Source organism: Pinus tabuliformis, chromosome J (genome assembly GCF_031772625.1).
Source record: "Pinus tabuliformis cultivar Carrire ecotype Pingquan chromosome J, CPIR1, whole genome shotgun sequence".
Taxonomy (NCBI): Eukaryota; Viridiplantae; Streptophyta; class Pinopsida; order Pinales; family Pinaceae; genus Pinus; species Pinus tabuliformis.
Genome location: NC_142295.1, coordinates 1015624772 through 1015645930, shown reverse-complemented (window position 1 = coordinate 1015645930; position 21159 = coordinate 1015624772). Strand labels below are relative to the sequence as shown.

Sequence of the window (21159 nt, the reverse complement as noted above, 5' to 3'; positions counted from 1 at the left end):
CTTTTCATACTTCTCTTGATACCCTCTTCTTCGCACTTATTCTTCAACGAATGCTTGTCGAGTTGATTGCCTTCAGTGGGGCCGAGTGTGGCTATATATACACCTCCACACATGTACTTTAGGCCGACATGGTCCCCAGAGGTTAGGCCGACTTCTTCTAGTGTGTTCTTCCATCGTTTGTAGGACAACTTGAAGAGGATAAGTGACAAGTTCTTGGAGGATACTTTACATAGACAATATTGACCTTTTACAAAGTGTAACATGACTTTTCATTACTTGACAATGACTATCATTTTATGACTAGATGACGAATAAATTCTAAAGATTCTCAATGGGAGTCTTGACTTCAAAAATAAAATCTCTTGCTCATGAAACCCATTTAGAAAGTCAATACAATAATTTTATTTTTCATCTTTATATCTTATTACATAAAATCATAATTACATGTCATTATGAAGATCGAACCTAGTTACACTTTTCAACACTGGAGAGGGTCGAAACTTTAGAAGTGCTTTCAGAACTCAAAACTTTCTGCTGTCCAAAGTACTTTGACTAGCAAATGATTTCAAGCCCACAGTTCGACATATTCAAATGTGGGTAGCAAGTCCTTACGAAACCATGTGCACCCTAAATATGTGTGTGCATGTTGAGCCAAATACCTATGTGCATATAGAGCTTTATTTATATTAAAGACGGGTGTAGTTATAACTATAGGATTTATGGTGGATATTGCTACTTTTCTCAGTTGTTTGAATCTTAAATGATTTAAACCTTCCTCTATTATGATTTTGAGTGAAAATAATAATAAAAAATTCAATCTAATAATCTCCTAGAATATATATATATATATATATATATATATATAGAGAGAGAGAGAGAGAGAGAGAGAGAGAGAGAGAGAGAGAGGTTTTTACTATGTACCACTTCAAAATTTGAGATCCTATAAATTAAAACTTTAATGCATTCCAAAAGAAAACTTGATGAAACCATGGATTTAAATATGAGCCTCTGAACCTTTCCATGTTCTTTTATATCCAAGTTCTAAATCCTTTATCCCATCATTTTATTAATCAATACTTTATAAACTACTCATTATTTCACCTGTACCACTGAAAGGAGAAAGTAGCTACTAAGAGTGATACACACCACATAACAGGAGCCAAATCCCTAACCCTAAAGTTAAGCTAGGTCTTTAATAATAATTTTACCCTGCCTTCAATCAATTACTCGTAATAAATAATATTATATGATGTTACTCCTAATATATGTGCATAATTTACTGGACTCAGTATCTAAGAATATGGGAAGAGATCAAATTAGAGAATCCTCACATGCATAGATCCCTTTCTCTTAGTTGGCATGGTTTCAGCGAGGTGGTATCTGTGCATAATACAGTTGGTCTTGAGGTCCTTATGAGGCCTTCCTTTGTAAAATACTAGGGATTTTTTCATGTCCACTTCTGTGACAATTTGCTCCAAACATAATAACGATGGTCTTATTTGTTCACATGGCTTTCTAGTGGTTGGAGTTTCAAATCTGTTTTGTTGCTATCTGTTGGAATATTTCCAATCCCTGGATGAAGAAATACTATTACATACTCCCCCTCTTCAAATGACATCGGAAATGATGATGATGACACAACTGGAATTGAAAAATCAGTGTTGATATAAATAAATTAAAAGATAGAAGATGGATTCATGGTAATTGTGGAGTTACGAGTAGCTTAATTCATAATGACTTTGCTTCAAGGACATTGTTTCTCAAAAAGGGGATGAATGGTAAGAAAAGAACTTGTTTAACTAAAACTTATCAATGAACTAGTAATGCAATCGTGACCTAGGTTTCTTTTGTATGCACTTTAGTTTAGTTTCTTTGCTCACTAGGAGTTAACTAGCTTGAGAAAGTCGTATTCTAAGGATAATTGATGCACCAAAATAATATAAATACTTGGATTATTGAATTTTCAGTTGCATTTAGTTTCATTTTCACATCTACATGCACTACCGATGTCATGGGAAATATAAGTATAGAGAGAGTCAAGGATTTACAGAAAGGAAAGGGATTTTTTAAAGCACTGATTTTCAACCATCAGTATGTACACACCTAACTTATAAATCATCCTAGGATATTTTCTAATGATGATAACAAACAGTACTCCTAGTAACCATGACCAATTTGGGATAATGACATGAAAAAAAAGATTAATAGATTGACACTTAAGGTGAGTAAGTGGAATTTTCATAAAAACAAGTATAAGAAATCAACTAGAAGTAGTAACCAATCCTAGAACACGATGGAAGATTTTAGAATAACATATTACTCTTGAGGTATCCTATGAATAAATAACCTTGTGTCAAGTTGTCGTAGAATCACAAAAGTATTTTGATATAAGAATGCGATAAGAATCACAATAAGGTCTAATAAAAACAATGCCTACCACAAATAAATATTAACATTTAACTAGTTATTGATGTAGGCCATTTTAAGGAACTGTAGAAAGGAGGGTGACATTGGATTAAAAAGCTAATTAACCATGAGTGCCTATAGGATGGGAACAAATAGTAAGGTGTTGCACATATCACGATAATATTGGAATTATCATAATATTATCGCCAAAACCAGACTTGCTGATATTATTGCCACAAATTATCACGATAATTTCAAAATTATCGTGATTCAAATGGAAATTATCGCCCTGCAGCTGGAAAAGCAAATATAAAGTTTTGGTTTGGGACCTAGGGTTTTTTAGGGTCATTTTCATTTTTTCTTGTGCCGATATTGAGCTTTAAGGGTTGTCTGAGTCTTGTGACCATTTTTCATCAAGCAAAAAAAGGAAAATCCATACTTCCCTTTGCCATCAACTGAGCATTTTTGGAGTGGATGTCTACTCCACTACCAGATCCATATTTCTAAGTTTGCAAAAAAAAAATTGCCTTCCTTTGCTTTGTTTTGCAAGATTAGTATAAATTTAGAGTCTGCATTTTCTTACCCTTTTTTGAATTTCCACATTTGTTTTGTGTCATAGGTCCAAAACATAAAAATTTAATCAGAGCTCTATAAAATGGCAAATCCATTGGTCCAAATGTGGGAGTATGGTGAAACATGGGAGGATGATAATAGAACAAAGTTGAGTTGTAAGCTATGTGAAATGAAAATGTTTGGCAGAATCACCTGCTTCAAATACCACCTTGGCAAAATATCAGGGCATGAAGTGGATATTTTCCCTATAACTATCTCAAACATTGTCTTTATTGCAAAGACTCAATTCTTGACACTTCTAGAATAAGCGATTAGAGGGAGGAACTTATTGAAGAATGTAACTAGTGTCGGTCTTCATAATTGTATTTGATGAAAAAAAAGAGAAAAGAAATTTATTGTGAAATAAAAATTATTTTGAAGCATGGGTTTCATGCTCTTTTATTTATTCACTAGTCAAAACCTCCATTGAAGGCTTCTAGGTTTTGTCATGAGTCAATAGAGTCATTGCCATCTTTACCTTCTTGGGATTTTGTATCATGTAAAAAGAATTGCTTTTGAGTCAAAAGAGTTATTTGTCATTTCCATACCAAGTCAGCCCTGTCCTCATGAAACCGACCTGGATTAGGGCTATTCGACCCAACAATAAAAGAATGTTCAATGAATTCATTCACATGGAGCAAACAGCTCAATGATAATACAAAGATATTTACAAGAATAGAAACATCAGGTTTCTATGTAGAATATCGAACAAACAGTTTCATCTAAGAAACTGCTAAAAGAATAAGAATAGAAACATCTAAAAAGACTGAGCATTACTAAATAGAGATATAGAGATATATTCTAATACCCTCCCTTAATGCTCAATCTATTTACAACACCAATAGACCCGCGAAATTTTACAAATTTATCAGGACCAAGAGGCTTGGTAAAGATATCGGCGGGCTGCTCTGTGGTGGGAACATAGTGCAACTGAACTGAGCCGTCTTCAACCAACTGTCGAATGTAGTGGCAGTGAGTTTCCACATGCTTTGTTCGTTCATGAAAGACAGGATTCTTGGCAAGTTTGAGCACTCCCTGATTATCACAAAACAAAGAAGTAGGCCCTGTCTGAAAAACATGCATATCTGCAAGCATACGACGAAGCCAAACTGCCTCACAGGCTGCCTTAACTGCTCCCCGATACTCTGCTTCTGTTGAGGAGAGAGCCACAACCTGTTGCTTCTTACTAGTCCAAGTAACAGCTCCAGATCCTAGACTAAACACATACCCAGCTGTAGATTTACGGTCATCAACCGAACCGGCCCAGTCAGAGTCAGTGTAGCCACTGAGAGTAGAAGTGGAGCTGTGAGTATATAAGAGGCCATAATCAGAAGTACCACGCACATATCGTAGCACCCGCTTTGCTGCTATCCAATGATCAGCTTTAGGAGCTGACATAAAGCGAGAAATGTAGCTTACTGCAAAACTGATGTCAGGTCTGGTAGCAGTAAGATAGATGAGACTGCCCACTAATTGCCTGAATAAAGTTTCATCCACAAGAGGAGAGGATGACTGTGCTGAAAGTTTGAGCCCTGGTTCCATAGGAGTCGTGGCCGGTTTGCAATCCTGCATTCTGAACCTTTCCACAAGATTTTTGGCATACTTGGACTGAGAAAGAAAGATCTGATTTTCAGTCTGCCATACTTCAACCCCCAGACAGTAATGAAGAAGTCCCAAGTCTGTCATCTCAAAAGTTCTGCATAGATCTTGTTTGATCCCATGGATCAAATGTGCAGAGCTGCCAGTAATGATAAGATCATCCACATAGACAACTACAAACAAGATATCATCATCAGTATGCTTGATATACAGGTTTGCATCAGATGGACTCCTCTGAAAACCTTGATTTGTCAGATACTGATCAATTTTTATGTACCAAGCCCGAGGAGCTTGTTTCAATCCATAGATGGCTTTAACTAACCGACACACTTTCTGTTCTTGACCAGCAACCTTGAATCCTGGAGGCTGCGTCATGTAGACTTCTTCTTGGAGATCACCATTTAGGAAAGCACTTTTTACATCCATCTGATGAACTTTCCAATTGAACTGAGCTGCTAGGGCAAGCACAAGCCTGATAGTACTCATCTTGGCTGTAGGAGCAAAAGTCTCCTCATAGTCGATGCCTTCCTGCTGTGAAAATCCTCGAGCCACAAGCCGAGCTTTATACTTGTCTAAGGTTCCATCAGCTTTGTATTTGACTTTATACACCCATTTGCAGCCTATGGGTTTTTTGTCTGCGGGAAGATCAGAAAGAGCCCATGTGTGATTCTTCTGAAGACTCTGAAATTCTGCTTCCATAGCCTGTTCCCACTCAGATATACCCTTAGCTTCTGAATATGTTTGAGGCTCAAAAGTACTGTGAAGGTTAGCCATAAGAGCAAAATTGACTGTAGACTGTTGTCTGTTCTTATGCCTAGAAGTTCTACCTTCAAGGAGCTCATCATCCCGGAGATCACCTATGGTTTTAGCCCACCATTTTGGCCGAAGAGAAGAAGAACCAATATCAGGATTAGAGGGACCAATATCAGGAGGAAGAGAAGCAGGCTCAAGAGCAATAGGGATAGCAAGAGGGGGATTAGCTTCTGGAGGAAGCTCAGATAGAGTAGTATCAAATCTTGATGCTACATCATCCCTCCCATCAGATGGACTGACTGGAAGAAGAACACTGTGAGGCGGATCCTCAGAACGCTGCTCAGAAGAAGAAGACTGAAAGAATCCTCTGTCTTCATCAAATACTACATCTCGACTGAAGCTAAGTCGACCAGTGGCTATATCTATCAGCCTATAAGCCTTGTGATGATCACTGTATCCTGTCATCATGAGTTTCTGACTTTTGGAATCCAACTTAGATCGTTTAGCAGATGGAATCCAAACATATGCAACTGAGCCAAAAACTTTGAGATGACTGATCTTAGGCTTACGACCAGACCACACTTCTTCAGGAGTCTTCCCTTTAACAGCCTGAGTAGGGGATCGGTTAAGAAGGTAAACAGCAGTAAATACTGCTTCAGCCCAGAATTTGTTTGGAACACTCCGGTGTTGTAACATGGAACGAGCCATTTCAACAACCGTGCGATTGCGACGCTCGACAACACTGTTCTGCTGGGGAGTGTAAGGTGTGGTGAATTGACGTTTGATGCCATGAATATCACAGAAGTTGGCAAAAGCTGAGGAACAAAATTCCCCCCCATTGTCGGTCCTAAGGGTCATGATATTACAACCAGATTCGTTTTCAACTAAAGTTTTAAACTTCTGAAAGGTACTACGGTCTACCATAAGAGTATACTGATGCAATAAACAGATGTCACAGGTCTGAGTTTGTAATGAAGACTGTCAGGATCACAAGAAAAAATTTCCGCTGATTGGTAACCCACTGCCGGCAATCAGAATCATACATACAGCAAATACAAAATTTGAAATACGGACCCACATATGCTGTCTCAGTTTCACGTTTACAACTTTACACTGCTGGTAAATACCACGGATATATTGGCCCACAAAACAAATACGCAGATCTGAAACAAATACGATCTATGCTTCCGGCAAACACCACAGATGTATTGGCCCACGTGAGCTTCACGTCACGTCTCAGGTATATACGAGTTTGAAATACGTGTCACGTCTCAGGTATATACGTCTCACGTCTCAGGTATATACGTCTCAGGAATGAACCACGGTTTTCAAGTATCCACGGGTCTGCAGTATATATTAACCACCTGCGAGATTTTGTATCCACGGATTTTTGAAATATATATATAACAGGTTTCAAATGTCACGGGTCGGCAGAATATATCCACGGGTTTCAAAAGAAATATATATTAACCACGGGTTTCAAATATCTATCCACGGGATTGAAATATCATGACCACGGGTTTCAAATGTATCCACGGAATGAACCACAGTTTGCAAATATATATTCACGGGTCGGCAGAATATATCCACGGGTTTCAAAAAAAATATATATTAGCCACGGGTTTCAAATATCAAGACGCCTGTAGTGATATCCTCCTCTTATCTCATAGCATAGCGGATAAAAAAAATAGGGTGCATTTCCATCTACGGGATTTTGACAGAGTTGAAATAAAAAACACGATTTTGAAACCACGATTTTGCCTGCAGATCGAATTTTCAAACCACGACTCTGACTTTCAAGAATGAGTTTTGAGGGAAAACACCTGGATCACGATTGCTGAGGAATTCCACGTTGTGGTCGAGTAGCCGCCAGACGAAGACGAAGATAGCCGGATTCACAATTCTAAGCAAAACTGGTCAGCCAAAAAAAAATTCCGCTCCCATGAAAACAGTCACCGCCCCAAAGTTATTTTCTTAATAAAAAGATCATGCAAGGGAAGAATCCATTTCTGTATCGAGATGGACGACTGTAAGCTTTTATCACAGCGAGCAAAGCCGAGGCTAAGACTCAGTGAAGGCTGCCTGGCTTACAGAGGGCTCGACCTTAGAAAGGACTCAAGAGATTACGATGCAGATAGAATTACTGTTTCAAGAAGAATCTCTTAACCTTGCTCTGATACCATAAAAGAATGTTCAATGAATTCATTCACATGGAGCAAACAGCTCAATGATAATACAAAGATATTTACAAGAATAGAAACATCAGGTTTCTATGTAGAATATCGAACAAACAGTTTCATCTAAGAAACTGCTAAAAGAATAAGAATAGAAACATCTAAAAAGACTGAGCATTACTAAATAGAGATATAGAGATATATTCTAATAAACAAAAGGAGTATATATAGAGGGAGCTCGACTCATTTGTAACACACACTCAAAAATATCAATCTACAAGAGAAAGAGGAAGAAAAGATGATCTAAGTTAAGGGGAAAGAAGGAAGAAGCTGTTGTTTTGGAGAATTTAGCATCTACGGATAAATACTAATTCCCTAGATAAGTAGTTGCATCTAGAACAACAGTTTAAAGTGTTTTAGACTTTTCCTATAAGCAATAGATAAGATGAGAAGATAGAAGACCTACTTGTAGTTCTGCTTTCCTCTAGTCTCCCTTGTATCGATCTCGTCGCTCCTTCCCGTACTTAATCCGCTTGAGAAGTACCTTGTAAACACAACAGAAGACAAAGAACCGATCAAAACATATGATCTACTGAATATACGTGAAAGGAATCAAATACAATTCACACACATAAGCATTATGAAACAATACAAACATATGGGAAAAAGGTTCAAACACTTTATTAAATAGAAGAAGGAATTACAACCATTGGTGTCTGATTTAAGGCCATTCCTCCAACTTGGATGCCATCCACATCACATCAAAATCATGACAAACTTGTAGCATTACAATACTCGCTTCAAAGCCAAATCTCATAGCAGCATTATCTCCTTACAATTCAAAATAATCCAGCCCCTGATCACTTAGATGGGTGGTCAATTTATAGGAAGATGAAGGAGGTTTTGTCATTAATGGTGGCATTGAATGGCCTTCCATACTTAGAATTAGTTCCATGGAGGAAGGGATGAGAGGATAGGATGCACCTTAACTCATTCCTCATCCATTTTCGAGCTCATAGGAGTTGATAAGTGAGGGAACCTTCTAGATGACTCCAAAAGATAAGAATATTCCCCAAACCCTATGTGAATTTCGCTCATTCTCGCCCAGCGCAGGTGAAAGGAAGCCTAAGTGCTCTGCAGAGCACCCTGGCAGTGGACTCAACTGCTCTGTAGCGCACCCTCATAAGGGCTTACCTGCACTAGTCCCTCTAGAGGCTATTTTTGGATGTCTTCAAGTCATGAAACTGTCTGGGAAGGAGGCATTCAAAGGGGTGACTTGTTTAGGGCATGAAACAATTGAATTTAGGGTTTGATGAGCCCTAAAACACTGATCTGGATGTTGGGATTTGATGTGCCCAAATGGATCTGTAACAGCTGTCCCCTAAAGCATAAAGTCGTAAAAATGCCAATGTCGAATGAAATGCTTTACGATGTGATGAGGAGGTATCGAAGTGGAAGGTGACCTCCATCAATCACAATACATATATCATGATATTTGATTTTTACATGAATTGCTAAGGGAAGGCATACCCATGCTGAGCTTATAAACTTTCACTACATGTACATAAACAATCGTCTACAGATATAGACCCATGATCGGAATGACCATCAATGTAAAGCCATTGTACATATGATTTAGTACTCCTGAAATTGCAGCCCAGATGGATGAAACTAGATCCGGGGTCTTCTATCTCGTTCAACCATTCGCTCAAGTATGAGTCTAACCATGTGAATATGTGATTTGAAGTCGAACACGGGAAGACACCATCTGATTACCAGCCAATGATGTAAGCTGTTAATAGATGCGAGAGAAATCACTGATAATTATAGTGATCCTCAAGGTACTATAGTACATTCTGCATGGTATGAATGGATGAGTTGATGTCGAACACCATGTAAAGTCTTTCGGTCGAAGGCCATTGATGTATGCCTATTGCTGGAAACGAGAAACCTGCCATTGATGCATGCAAGCTTCAAGGCACAGGAAAGGTGTTTCTAAGTCAACTTCTTGGATAATGAACTGATGTCGACAAGAAGCGACTCGTCATAGGAGGGCTTTGATGCATCCCACATCAATGACACAAAACGAGTGTAGTGATTTTAGAGATGGAATTTGACTGACGACACAAGGTTCAGAAATGGTGGTCATGAAAATGAAGGTTTATGGTATTGCAAAGGATGAATTTTGACTGAATGACTTCTCTTGAACATGTCGGCGACACTAAATTGAATTGGTAGCATTGACCCAAAACAAGGTGATGGATTGTATGATAGACCAACGGTGTGATAACCATCACCAGATAGTCACGGTGATGGAGTGAAAGTGTCATGTTCAAGAGCAACTTGCTACCATAAAGTGGTTTTCCCCTTTTCCCATTTTCTCTGGTCATTGCTAACCAATACCTCTTTATTTTTATCAAGCTTGAGGAGGATAACATATGCTTGTTGTATAATTTCACCCTTTGGGCAAATCCATCGCTATTTGATGTTTTAACGAGTCTAGCAAAGGTGAAACTCGGTCTTGTCTAGATGGACAAGTTTGTCACTATTTGATGTTTTAACGAGTTTAACGACAAAGATAACTCGGTCCTTTTCATGTTTAGAGAGTTTGAAAAGGGACAAAAAGAAAACTCCACAAGTTCTTTTTCGTAAATTAATCTCTCAAGCCCGAAAAAGCGTAAAATAATACAAGAGAGATATCGTTTCCAATCTGTTAACGAGCTGGAAAGGACAAGTGCTCGACAATATTTTCATGTTTAGAGTTTGAAAAGAGCTTAAAGAGGACTCCAACTTGAGGAATGAGTGGTGTCTAGGATAGCAACTGGTTTCGGTGATGTTGGAACTTCTCAAAACATGTTTATTTATGTGAAGAGGTTGGCTAATAAGACCACTCATTGCAACTGTTCCTCAAAAAGGGTAAAACAACCAAGTGAAAGCGTATGATTGGCCGAAAGGATGGTGGCGATGGGATGAAAAAAACCAAGGCTCATCTGATGAAAAAAGGCTGATAGAATGGCAATCACGAGGGTTAAAAATGGAAATGGGTTCATTTTTACACAAGCTTGAACCATAGGGAACTATGCTTGGATTCCGTTTCATGTTTACACAAGCTTGAAACGAAAAACTATGCTTGGATTCCATTTCATGTTTACACAAGCTTGAAACGAAAAACTATGCTTGGATTCAGGTTCATTTTTACACAAGCTTGAGCCATAAGGAACTATGCTTGGATTCAGTTTCATGTTCACACAAGCTTGAAACGAAAAACTATGCTTGAGATTGGTTTACATGCCCCTAACATGAAGAAAGGGAGAGTCTCTTGTAACCATATGGAAGTCGCTGCGGTGAAGCAGGACGATTATCCAACACCTTTTTGGCTTCGTCCAGATAGGGACAAAGGTGAATGGGGTGATTCCCTTCACATAACCTACAAGGAAACTTAACTTTACCACTAGGTGTATGCCCCCCAAGCTTCATTGCATTCACCTAAGTAGACTACTTGTGGCTATCAGGTGGATGGAATGAAGGTTCTTTTACGAGATCAATTTGTTTTGGAGAATTTAGCATCTACGGATTAATACTAATTCCCTAGATAAGTAGCTATATCTAGAACAACAGTTTGAAGTGTTTTAGACTTTTCCTATAAGAAATAGATAAGATGAGAAGATAGAAGACCTACTTGTAGTTCCGCTTTCCTCTCATCTCCCTCGTATCGATCCCGTCACTCCTTCCCGTACTTAATCCGCTTGAGAAGTACCCTGTAAACACAACAGAAGACAAAGAAATGATCTAAGCATACGATCTATTGAATATAAGTGAAAGGAATCAGATACAATTCACACACATAAGCATAATGAAACAATACAAACATATGGGAAAAAGGTTCAAACACTTTATTAGATAGAAGAAGGAATTATAACCATTGGTGTCTGATTCAAAGCCATTCCTCCAGCTTGGATCCCATCCACATCACATCAAAAGCATGACAAACTTGTAGCATTACAATACTTGTTTCAAAGCCAAATCTCATAGCAGAATTATCTCCTTACAATTCAACATAATCCAACCCCTGATCACTTAGATGAGTGGTCAATTTATAGGAAGATGAAGGAGGTTTTGTCATTAATGGTGGCATTGAATGGCCTCCCCTACTTAGAATTAGTTCCATGGAGGAAGGGATGAGAGGATAGGATGCACCTTAACTCATTCCTCATCCATTTTCGAGCTCATAGGAGTTGATAAGTGAGGGAACCTTCTAGATGACTCCAAAAGATAAGAATATTCCCCAAACCCTATGTGAATTTCGCTCATTCTCACCCAGCGCAGGTGAAAAGAAGCCTAAGTGCTCTGCAGAGCACCCTGGCAGTGGACTCAACTGCTCTGCAGCGCACCCTCATAAGGGCTTACTTGCGCTGGTCCCTCTAGAGGCTATTTCTGGATGTCTTCAAGTCATGAAACTGTCTGGGAAGGAGGCATTCAAAGGGGTGACTTGTTTAGGGCATGAAACAACCGAATTTAGGGTTTGATGAGCCCTAAAACACTAATCTAGATGTTGGGATTTGATGTGCCCAAATGGATCTATAACAGCTGTGGAAGAATAAAATCGAGTTTTTGGGCATCTTTATCTCACATGTGCAAAGTTACTTGACTGAAGCTGGGGCTGAAATTTCTGAATCAACTACAGGTCTGAAATTCTGAAGCTGGGGCCAAAATTCTAGATTGAAGCTACAACTGAGAAGCTGTCAGTTGGAGACTTTGGCAGGGATCATTTACTGGAAGGAAGGGCTGACTTGGTGATTGGAGGAGGTCTTTGTCTAGGTCTAAAAGGTCTTGGATTGTTTCATCTTGATTTGAATCTACTAGTGGAAGAGTTGGAATGAGTTTTCCCCTTGGAGGGGTTTTTCCCTCGCTGAGTGCCTACATCTTGTGTCTCTTGTTCTTGTGGTCTTTATATACATTTAATTTGGTAATTGCTTGATGAAAGTTAAATAAACATTGAAGTAAAAGAAGCCAACATAAATCACCAGTAATTATCAAGGAGGTGGAATCAAACCCTAATTCCTATAAGCATTGATTTCTCAACAGAACTAAGGAATTGCATGGGAACCACAAGCTTCTCTAGGGTGAGGGAAACCTTATCATTGGCCACACCTTCTTAGTGTATAATTATTATTAGATTATCATTATAGTATTTAGATGCCTCATGATGATCGTCTCATGAGATACATTTAATTTTGTTTTAATGTGCTTTTATGTTATCTTGTTAGAACTTATGACTAAGGACAAATATCATATTTCAGTGTCTACTATCAACGATTAATGTGCCACTTGACATCTTATACATTTTATATTTTAGTTTTATTTTATATTTGTGCGACAATGTGTTTGTTTGATGTTGACGTTGCTTTAAAATAATAAAAATTTGAAAAAAAATGATTACTTTTGTATTTATTTTTTAAGTTTCCTGATAATTCTCGATATTTTCCTTGATATTGCCAATAATTTAAATTTTGGACCCCTGATGATAAATTGCCGATAACAGTAAACATAACATTGCATAAAACACCTTAAATGTTATGTACCGAGGGTTAGGATTTACATCTATTAGATTGGAAGGGAAAAATATCATTTTTATGCATTTTTCAGCCATAATTCTATGGTTGACATGTAGGTTTTTTTAGATGTTTTGTGCATTTCAGCCATTGAAAAGTTTGCTTTATCCTTTCTCTTGTTTACTTATTTAATAGCCTTTGATATTTTATTGTTTATCATCATTTATAGGCTATTTTTTATTGTTGTTGTCATAGATTTTGCATGTTGTAAAGTGTTTTTATCTCAAACCCTAATTTATAACAACATTTGTTAAATTAATGGTAGCATGTGTTTGGAATCTATTTTAGCATGTTCTGAACTTATCTCAGCCCTTTAGAATTAGCCATAGGTTCTTTGGACTTGCTACCTTATTCTCACCTAGAGCCCTACCTTATTGAAGATTATTATGGGGTGTCTAATTAATAGGTTTTGAGGAGGGTGTTTAACTTGGGATTCCTTGGGTTACTCAATCTCTGCGCCCTGTTGGGGAAGCCTCCCTTGCAGGGACAACATCCAAGCACAAAACAATAGGGGAACAACCATTAAGCTGACAATGGTTACTGATCTCATTGTTGCCCTAGACATAGAGTGCTTAGTGAGGTTTTGCACTAGGCTGCTAGAGTTTGCAGTAACAAGGCCAAAGGGGGTAACACTCAAACTGTCACAAAGATGGCTATCAAGAATCACCTTAGGAGAAACCCTCTCATACAAACTCTAATGCAAATTTTAATGGATATAAGATAAATAAATGTTGGAGGGATAATGCAAGGCACAGATAGCTGCTTTCTTTAAACCATCAGACCAGGGCCTTTCCATTAGGCATCTTTATCCCACATTAAAGATACATAAAGATAATTGATGGAAGACAGAGAAAAAGTTAAAAGAAGGATGTCTCAAGTACCAATGAGAATGCACTAGGGAACACACAAGAATATCAGAAATGCCAATGAGGGGGAAGTGTTGAAGAAAGTGTAACTAGGTTCGGTCTTCATAAATGTAAATTTGATCTTTGTACTTGTAAAAGAAAAGAATTATTATTTTTGCAATTATCAAGAATGGGTTTCTTGCCCATTTGATAGGTCAAGCACATGTTTAAGTGCTTCTAGGAAAGTCAAAGAGTCAATGTAATTGTTGAAGACTCATGTGGGCATGTTACACTATGTAATCATATGTATTAGAGTCAAAGAAATATGTTAAGGGTGATCCTCCAAAGCAAAGACAAGTCTCCTCTTCAAGTCGGCTGAAAGAATGAATTTTTGGTGCACTTAAAGTCAAGTCTGCTTTACTAGCTCAAGTTGGCCCAAAAGGAGGGACAAACTCCTATATAAAGGGCAGTTTGACCTCACTATTAGACCATCAAGTGATCTCTGAAATTAGCGAAGAAGAGAGTCAAGAAAGAGGTGCGAAAAAGGAGAAGAAAGGTGCTTCTAGGGCAGCGAAGAAGGAAAAGGAGAAACCAAGTTTGGGAGGACTGTTTTAGGGCCTAATTCTGTCACACGTGCGAAGAAAGGAGGGCAGTTCTGCAGTCACATCAGATCCACAAGGGCAGCAACTTATTAGAGTTCGATTGGGCTAAGAAGAGACCTAAAATAGGCCTCCAACTCAAGCGAAGGAGGTCTCACATCTAGCGAAGGAAAGGAGCAGGAAAAAGGGTCCATCTCAAGCCCTAGATCAGCCACACGTCTGAAGAAATCAAGTTTGCAGTAGGGTTAAGAGGATCAACCTCTAATTCAGAAATACATCGGAAGAAGAGCCTCAATTCTCTAGTCTAAATATCAAAGAGAAGGAAGATTGTCAAGTGAGGTAGAGAAGGAAAGGAAGAAGAGGTCTCTAAGGAGACCTAGGGTTTTTGCAGTTGCCGGAGAAAGAGCCATTCAACTGCCGGAAGAAGTGTTAAGGAAGAGATCAAGGTGCAAAGTGCAAGAAGGCATTGATTGAAGGACAAAAGGAAGAGAGACTGTGTCTTGTGCTTGGAGGATCTACTGGTCAAGCGTATAGGGTTTTGCATTTGTCAATTGAAGCTTCAATAAGACAAATTTGCAGAAGGGTTTTCATCTCTAGTAGAGAGAGGTTTTGCCCTGGCTGAGAGCCAACATCTTGTGTTCTTGTCTCTTTTGTTTTTGGTAACTGTTTGATGAAGAAAGAAATCACAAACTAATAATAATAAGAGAAGATTGTGTTAATAAGAAAAAGTAAAAGCGCTTCACAGATAGTTATCATTGTCAGAAGAATCTCATTATAACCTAGATGCCCTAGATTCTTCAACTGGATGTCCTTAGCATTTCTACTAAGAAAGAAAACATATTGGGAACTTCAAATGAGTCCAATAGTATGCAAGAAAACAGCCACTTGGTTATTGCTATTAGTCATTTGGCTTGAAATTTCCTTATGCTTTCTGCAACTATATGCTCAACGTTTCAACAACCTTTTGGACCACAATGTACTCGAGGCCTTAATTGTTTCGAGAAGCAATATCTAAATGTCCTTGCACATGCATGAGAGAATTAATTCATTCTTGCAATACATTAAATGACCATTATCAATTTTTTAAAAATGTAAAAATATTAACCATTGCCTTTGGAAACTCTAGGGATCGGTGTTTAGGTTTGTATATCAACAATCATAGGCATTATATCTAAAATAAAACACGTTAATATTCTATTTTTTTTAAATATTCCACATATAACATGCCATATGTTTTTGTAAAAGATTAAACATGGTTATATACACATCAGTAAGGCCTGGTCAACCTTGGTTAAACAGGGAATTTCTCTTAGTATTATTGATTCTGAGAATGTGGGTTACTACAACATTGTTCTATTGGATGAAGTGCAATCTAGTGGTCCTATGCTTTGTCCCTATAAACATAGGAAGCGTTAGAACTTTTCTTAGACCTATTCTCATGTTGATTTTTTTGCAGCATCAGGCAGACATTCTCCCACGAGGTCATGTTGATTTGACTAGTGAGGAATGACACATTCACTCATGGGGCCATGCTGATTTGGCTAGGGGTGAATGACCTAGGGGGAGACATTCTCCAATGGGGTCATACTGATTTGACTAGGGGAAATTGGTACATTCACCCATGGGGCATGCTGATTTGGCTAGGGGAGAATGGCCCACGATGCTCACATTGTGCTCCAAGATGGAGTGATCTACTAATTACAGAGCAGGTTTAAATCTTTATTGATTGGGATTTTTCAGACAACAATGGGGTAAACAGTTATAGTCCAATGGAGTTGTGATGTAGGCTCCATTAGTGCAGGGGTTTCTTGTGATGAGAAGCCACCTTGATGGGTCTCCACTCAACATTAGAGCTCTATTTAAATAGACAACATGTGAGGCAAATTATTAACATAGCAAGATCATTGAATCTTTTCTAGTGGAGGAGAAATATGTTCTTCATCTTTCTATCTCTCGCTTGGAGGCCGCACATGTGAGAGAAATATGAGTTTGACCAGTTGAGTTGACTGAGTTTTTGACCAGCTTCGATAGCTTCACGTGTGAGGGATTTGACTACCGTTTTGACAAAGCTTTGACCAATTTTGACTGCAACTATTTGACTGAAGTTGACTGTAGACTGTATGGATCCGCACATGCAAATTGACCGCAAACTGCAGGGTTTGATCCTAGTTGACTGCAGGGCCAAAGTTTGACCACATAGGAAGTTTGACCATGTTGACTTGCATTGACTTCTGAGTTTTGACTAGTTTGACTAGCATTGATTTACTACTGTTTGACCAAGTTTGACTAGTTTTTTTACTTGTATATTGGCACATACTTCTAGACAAATTGCTTATTTGTAAACCTTGCTAAAAATAAGTTTCTTCTCAATAAAAGATTGTTAGGTTATAACTTATCTCCCAAGGTTGGGTTTCCTAAGTGAAAATTTTTGTGTCTATTGTGCATGGATGTCTTTCTATGATCTTTACTGTTTCCCCTGCATTTATTGTTGAGATTCTCCGAGTATAATTATTCAATGATAGAATTTCGACATGGTATCAAAGCTTTGTTGAAAGATTAGCCACTAACCAACCTCATATTTCAGTATTCAAGCAGCTTGATTGGACTTCATATCTGTTGAAAAGATGGTGCCCAGTCTCAGAGTAGAAGATAGGTTGGATGGTGCTACAAATTCCAGATCTTGGAAGACTAGGATACTCCTTGTCTTGGATGAAAATGATATGCAGAATTACGTGAAGGAAAATGTCTTAGAACCACAATATGCTGAGGAGAAAGCTGGGCATAAGAAGAATGAAACAAAGCCTAAGAGGATCTTGATAGGTTCCATAAAGGACCATTTGATTCTACATGTCGCTGAGTTGAAGCTTGTGAAAGACATGTATGATGCCTTGGTGGGATTGTTCGGGAGCAAGAACACTAGCAGGAAGTTGGCCTTGAGGCACCAACTCCGTAGTATCATGATTTCTAGATCAGATTCAGTTGCCACTTGTCTAATGAGAGTCTCCTAGTTGACAGATCAACTTAGAGCCATTGGAGATACCATTGATGATGCAGAGTTTGTTACATTGACTCATAATGGATTTCCTTATTCATGGGATCCATTTGTACAGGATATTTGTGCACAAGTTGAGCTGCCCAAGTGTTTGAGCACTAGTGTTGACTTTCTTCTGTTTGACCAAGTTTGGCTGTATTTTGACTTGTATACTGGCATGGTTTTCTAGACAAATCGCTGATTCGTAAAATTTGCTGAAAGGCAATTTCTCCTCAAGAAGAGGTTGGGTTTTCTCCCATGGTTGGGTTTCCCAAGTGAAAATTTGTATCTATTGTGCATGGCTGTCTTTCTATGATTTTACTGTTTCTGCTGCATTTACTTTTGAGATTTTCCTTGTATAGTTATTCAATGGTAGTAGTGGCATAAGAAATATTGGTTGTAAATCTTTAGGAAGTAATTATCAGGCAGAAAATTGTATTCTACTGCACTTGCCATAGAATTTCAACATGTCATGTAAACCATTCTCTGAAAATTTAGCAAGGAATGATGGGAAACGATGTCCATATGTTAAATTTGAAAACATTCAATAAACTGTGTTAATGATCACCTCCCAGTTTCATGTTTCAAAGTCAAATTGTTGCTGATGTACAATACCAGTTCTTTCAATATTTTTTGGTTTCTATCTCTATAAAAAAAGCTTTAAAGTTTACTGCATACTTCACTTTCTCTACAAAGGGTTGATTGCTTCTGCTACTTTTGTTTGTCGTTCTTGCCTGCAGAGATACAATCCAATAGTAACCTGCATTGCAAATTTGCAACCTGTTGTACAGCAACTACTTGTTTTTGGGATGGTGACTAAATCCTTGGTTGCTTCAGCTATGTCAACTTTGTCATGTAAACTTTAGCAGGGATAGTTACAATGCAATAAGGGCAAACCATGTTATTGAGAGACTGGTGCTTTAGAGATGACTAGTATTCTGCATCCTAAAATATGGGTGTGCCATCAGAGGTACTTTCTTTAATGAGAGACATAGGGAATGAACCATTTGCAAATGTGTAATTCGATCCAAAATATATGAAACATAAACCACTTACCAGTATAAGTACTCAAAGGCTTAAATCATTTTGTCAGGCTTTGACTGCTGAATTCATGGTTTTCAATGCACATGGTTGTACTACAAAATCAAGAAAGGAAGGAAATGCAGTTTCCAGCATATCCTTTTTTCTGTTAAACTCAATGATTTCAAAAAAATCAAATAAGAGGAAACTACTATTTCCAATGCTGAAGCTTTTTGTTTTTATCTGGAATCTATTATCTTCAAACATTCAAGGTTGTGGTATCACTCGAGAGTTGGCAACATAACCACGTTGTTTATTGCTTTGGCTATGCTGAATTTTCAAGGCAGCTTGAAAAGTATAGCCGTGTAAAATCTCATTTGTCTGTTCAATGCCTATCATTCCTTCCATTTTAATAGGGAGGATTAAGGGAAGAAATGTAGGCAGAAAAACATACTACAGAACGTATCAATTGAGACAAAAATGGAAGGAAACCAAACCTATATAAACACACTATGAAAGGAATGATAGGCATTGAACGGACAAATGAGATTTTACACAGCTATATTGAATTTGACCTGGAAAAGCACATGGCTCAAACATAACACTGTGCTTAATAGGCATCCACATTCTTACTGTGGCTTGGGAGATCAACGCTGACCATTTACTTGACTGTTAATGACTTCTTGAATTGAAGAGAGGAGATTTTGCTAACGTTTTATAATACCTTTTGCTCTCTTTTGATTTGCATTTTCTCTTCTCTGATGTTTTATGGCTTTTGCTGCTGCAGATTCAGGGAAGTTGTATATGTGGGGTAAAGGTAGAGATCATCAGTTAGGTGTTCCTGGTCTGCCAGATGCACAACTGCTACCAGCCTTGGTTAACTTCCTGGTCGAGAACGAGGAGCTAGGCCCTGCTCATGTTCTTGCTGTTGCGGCAGGAGCTTCACATGCAATGTGCCTTCTCTCAAGGTGTCCAACGTGATGTTTTTGACTTATGGATAAATGTTTTACATGTTGAGATCGCATAAATTGGAGAGTCATATTGTCAGATGGTGTGACTATCTGCACAGAAAGCATTTGAATATATGAATATTCTTTGTCCTTCAGAAATAATTTATTAAATTACTTGTAATATGATGGATTCAATTCACACCCATTCCAGATTGATCTTGATAAAATCTGATTTACAGATGGGTTTACATTGGGTACCTTGTGCAAAATTTGGGAAAGTGCAGGGGGCTTCCCTAAGGTTTCATTGAAAAAATAATAAAAATATGTACCCAGATTGGAAATTCAATTTCACCAACCAGACAGTGTTGCTTTTAGATGAAAGAATACTCTTAATGAATTTTACATGGCCTTCAACTGTAGCTTGAAACCTTGATAATAAGAAAGTGTGTTCTAGATCTGAACCTGGATTTTCTGAGCTTATTAGAAACTAAGTCTTAAATTCTTATATGTCATTCATGTTACAATACATTTCTCAGTTGATTGGATTGGTTTTTGTTTAATATGTGGCAGCATCATATTTGTTTGATACAAAGTCTACTAGTTTATAGGTCATTGTTGCACTTTCAGAAAGTGCAGGTAATAGTCTGGTCAATAATATCGAATCAGCTGGAACAACACTCACTGGGGTCAGCGGTTGCCAACCTTGAGCCACTATCCATTAGTGTTGGGGAATGATGATCACTCGGGAGTTTGTTATTTATCCTAGATGGGTTCAATGTGTCTTAGAAATGGTAGGTGATAGATGTTGAAACTTGATATTAAAACATCCCAAGATCTAAAATGTGTGCAATTAATATGAGAGAGGGAAAAGAAAAGAGGAATCAATTGTGTCTTATATGAATGAAGCCACCCATAAGTAAAGTGGAGTTGTGTAAAGGAATATATTGTGTTTAGAAGTGGATAAGATAAGTAAAGTACACTTGACAGAAAGGAATTGATCTAGACTTATGTAGGACCGCAACAAAATACATATATAAACATAAACACAGAGATGCAGTAGAAATAAATCTTCATTTCATTAATATCAAAGAACTGAAAGATGCTTACATACAAATGGAAATAAGCTAGCTCGAACGACTGTAGCTTATCTCTGAGAAGAGATGTGGCGGCTACATGCCTCTGAACTGTGTTACAATGAGGTTCCAAAACCTATTTATTATTGAGAAACAACGAAAAACCTTAAACATCCAAAAAACCTAACCCTAGGAGATGAAGCGCCAAAATTCTGTGGGCCTTGTTGGGTAAATTCTAAGTTGCACGAAACAGGTGAATGAGTAGGAGTTTCTGAAACAGGCACGAGTACGAAACGTGACCCCCCCAAAATTTGGAAACGGGGAAACACAATATATATATATATATATATATATATATATATATATATTAGAATTTAGGACATTTAAGAAATGTTATGTGCAATCATAAAGCATACATGATACATTATAATTTATTGCATTTAAAGATTAAACATTATCAATAAATTTACATCACATTTACTCAT

At 37.8% G+C, this 21159-nt stretch overlaps 1 protein-coding gene across 2 annotated transcripts in view; it reads left to right on the top strand.

The window, feature by feature from the left end:
* Window positions 1–19956, top strand: part of RUG3 (Regulator of chromosome condensation (RCC1) family protein) — a 239951-nt gene extending 219995 nt beyond the window's left edge. The window contains exon 6 of one of the 2 annotated variants that reach the window (XM_089378940.1): window positions 19439–19956. In XM_089378940.1, coding sequence (XP_089235066.1) covers window positions 19439–19632 — 194 coding nt within the window. In that variant the 3' untranslated portion in view covers window positions 19633–19956. Of the gene's footprint in view, window positions 1–17184; window positions 17368–19438 lie in introns of those variants that run through there. The other variant, XM_089378941.1, reaches the window with a different exon arrangement.
* The last annotated feature ends 1203 nt before the right edge of the window (window positions 19957–21159 follow it).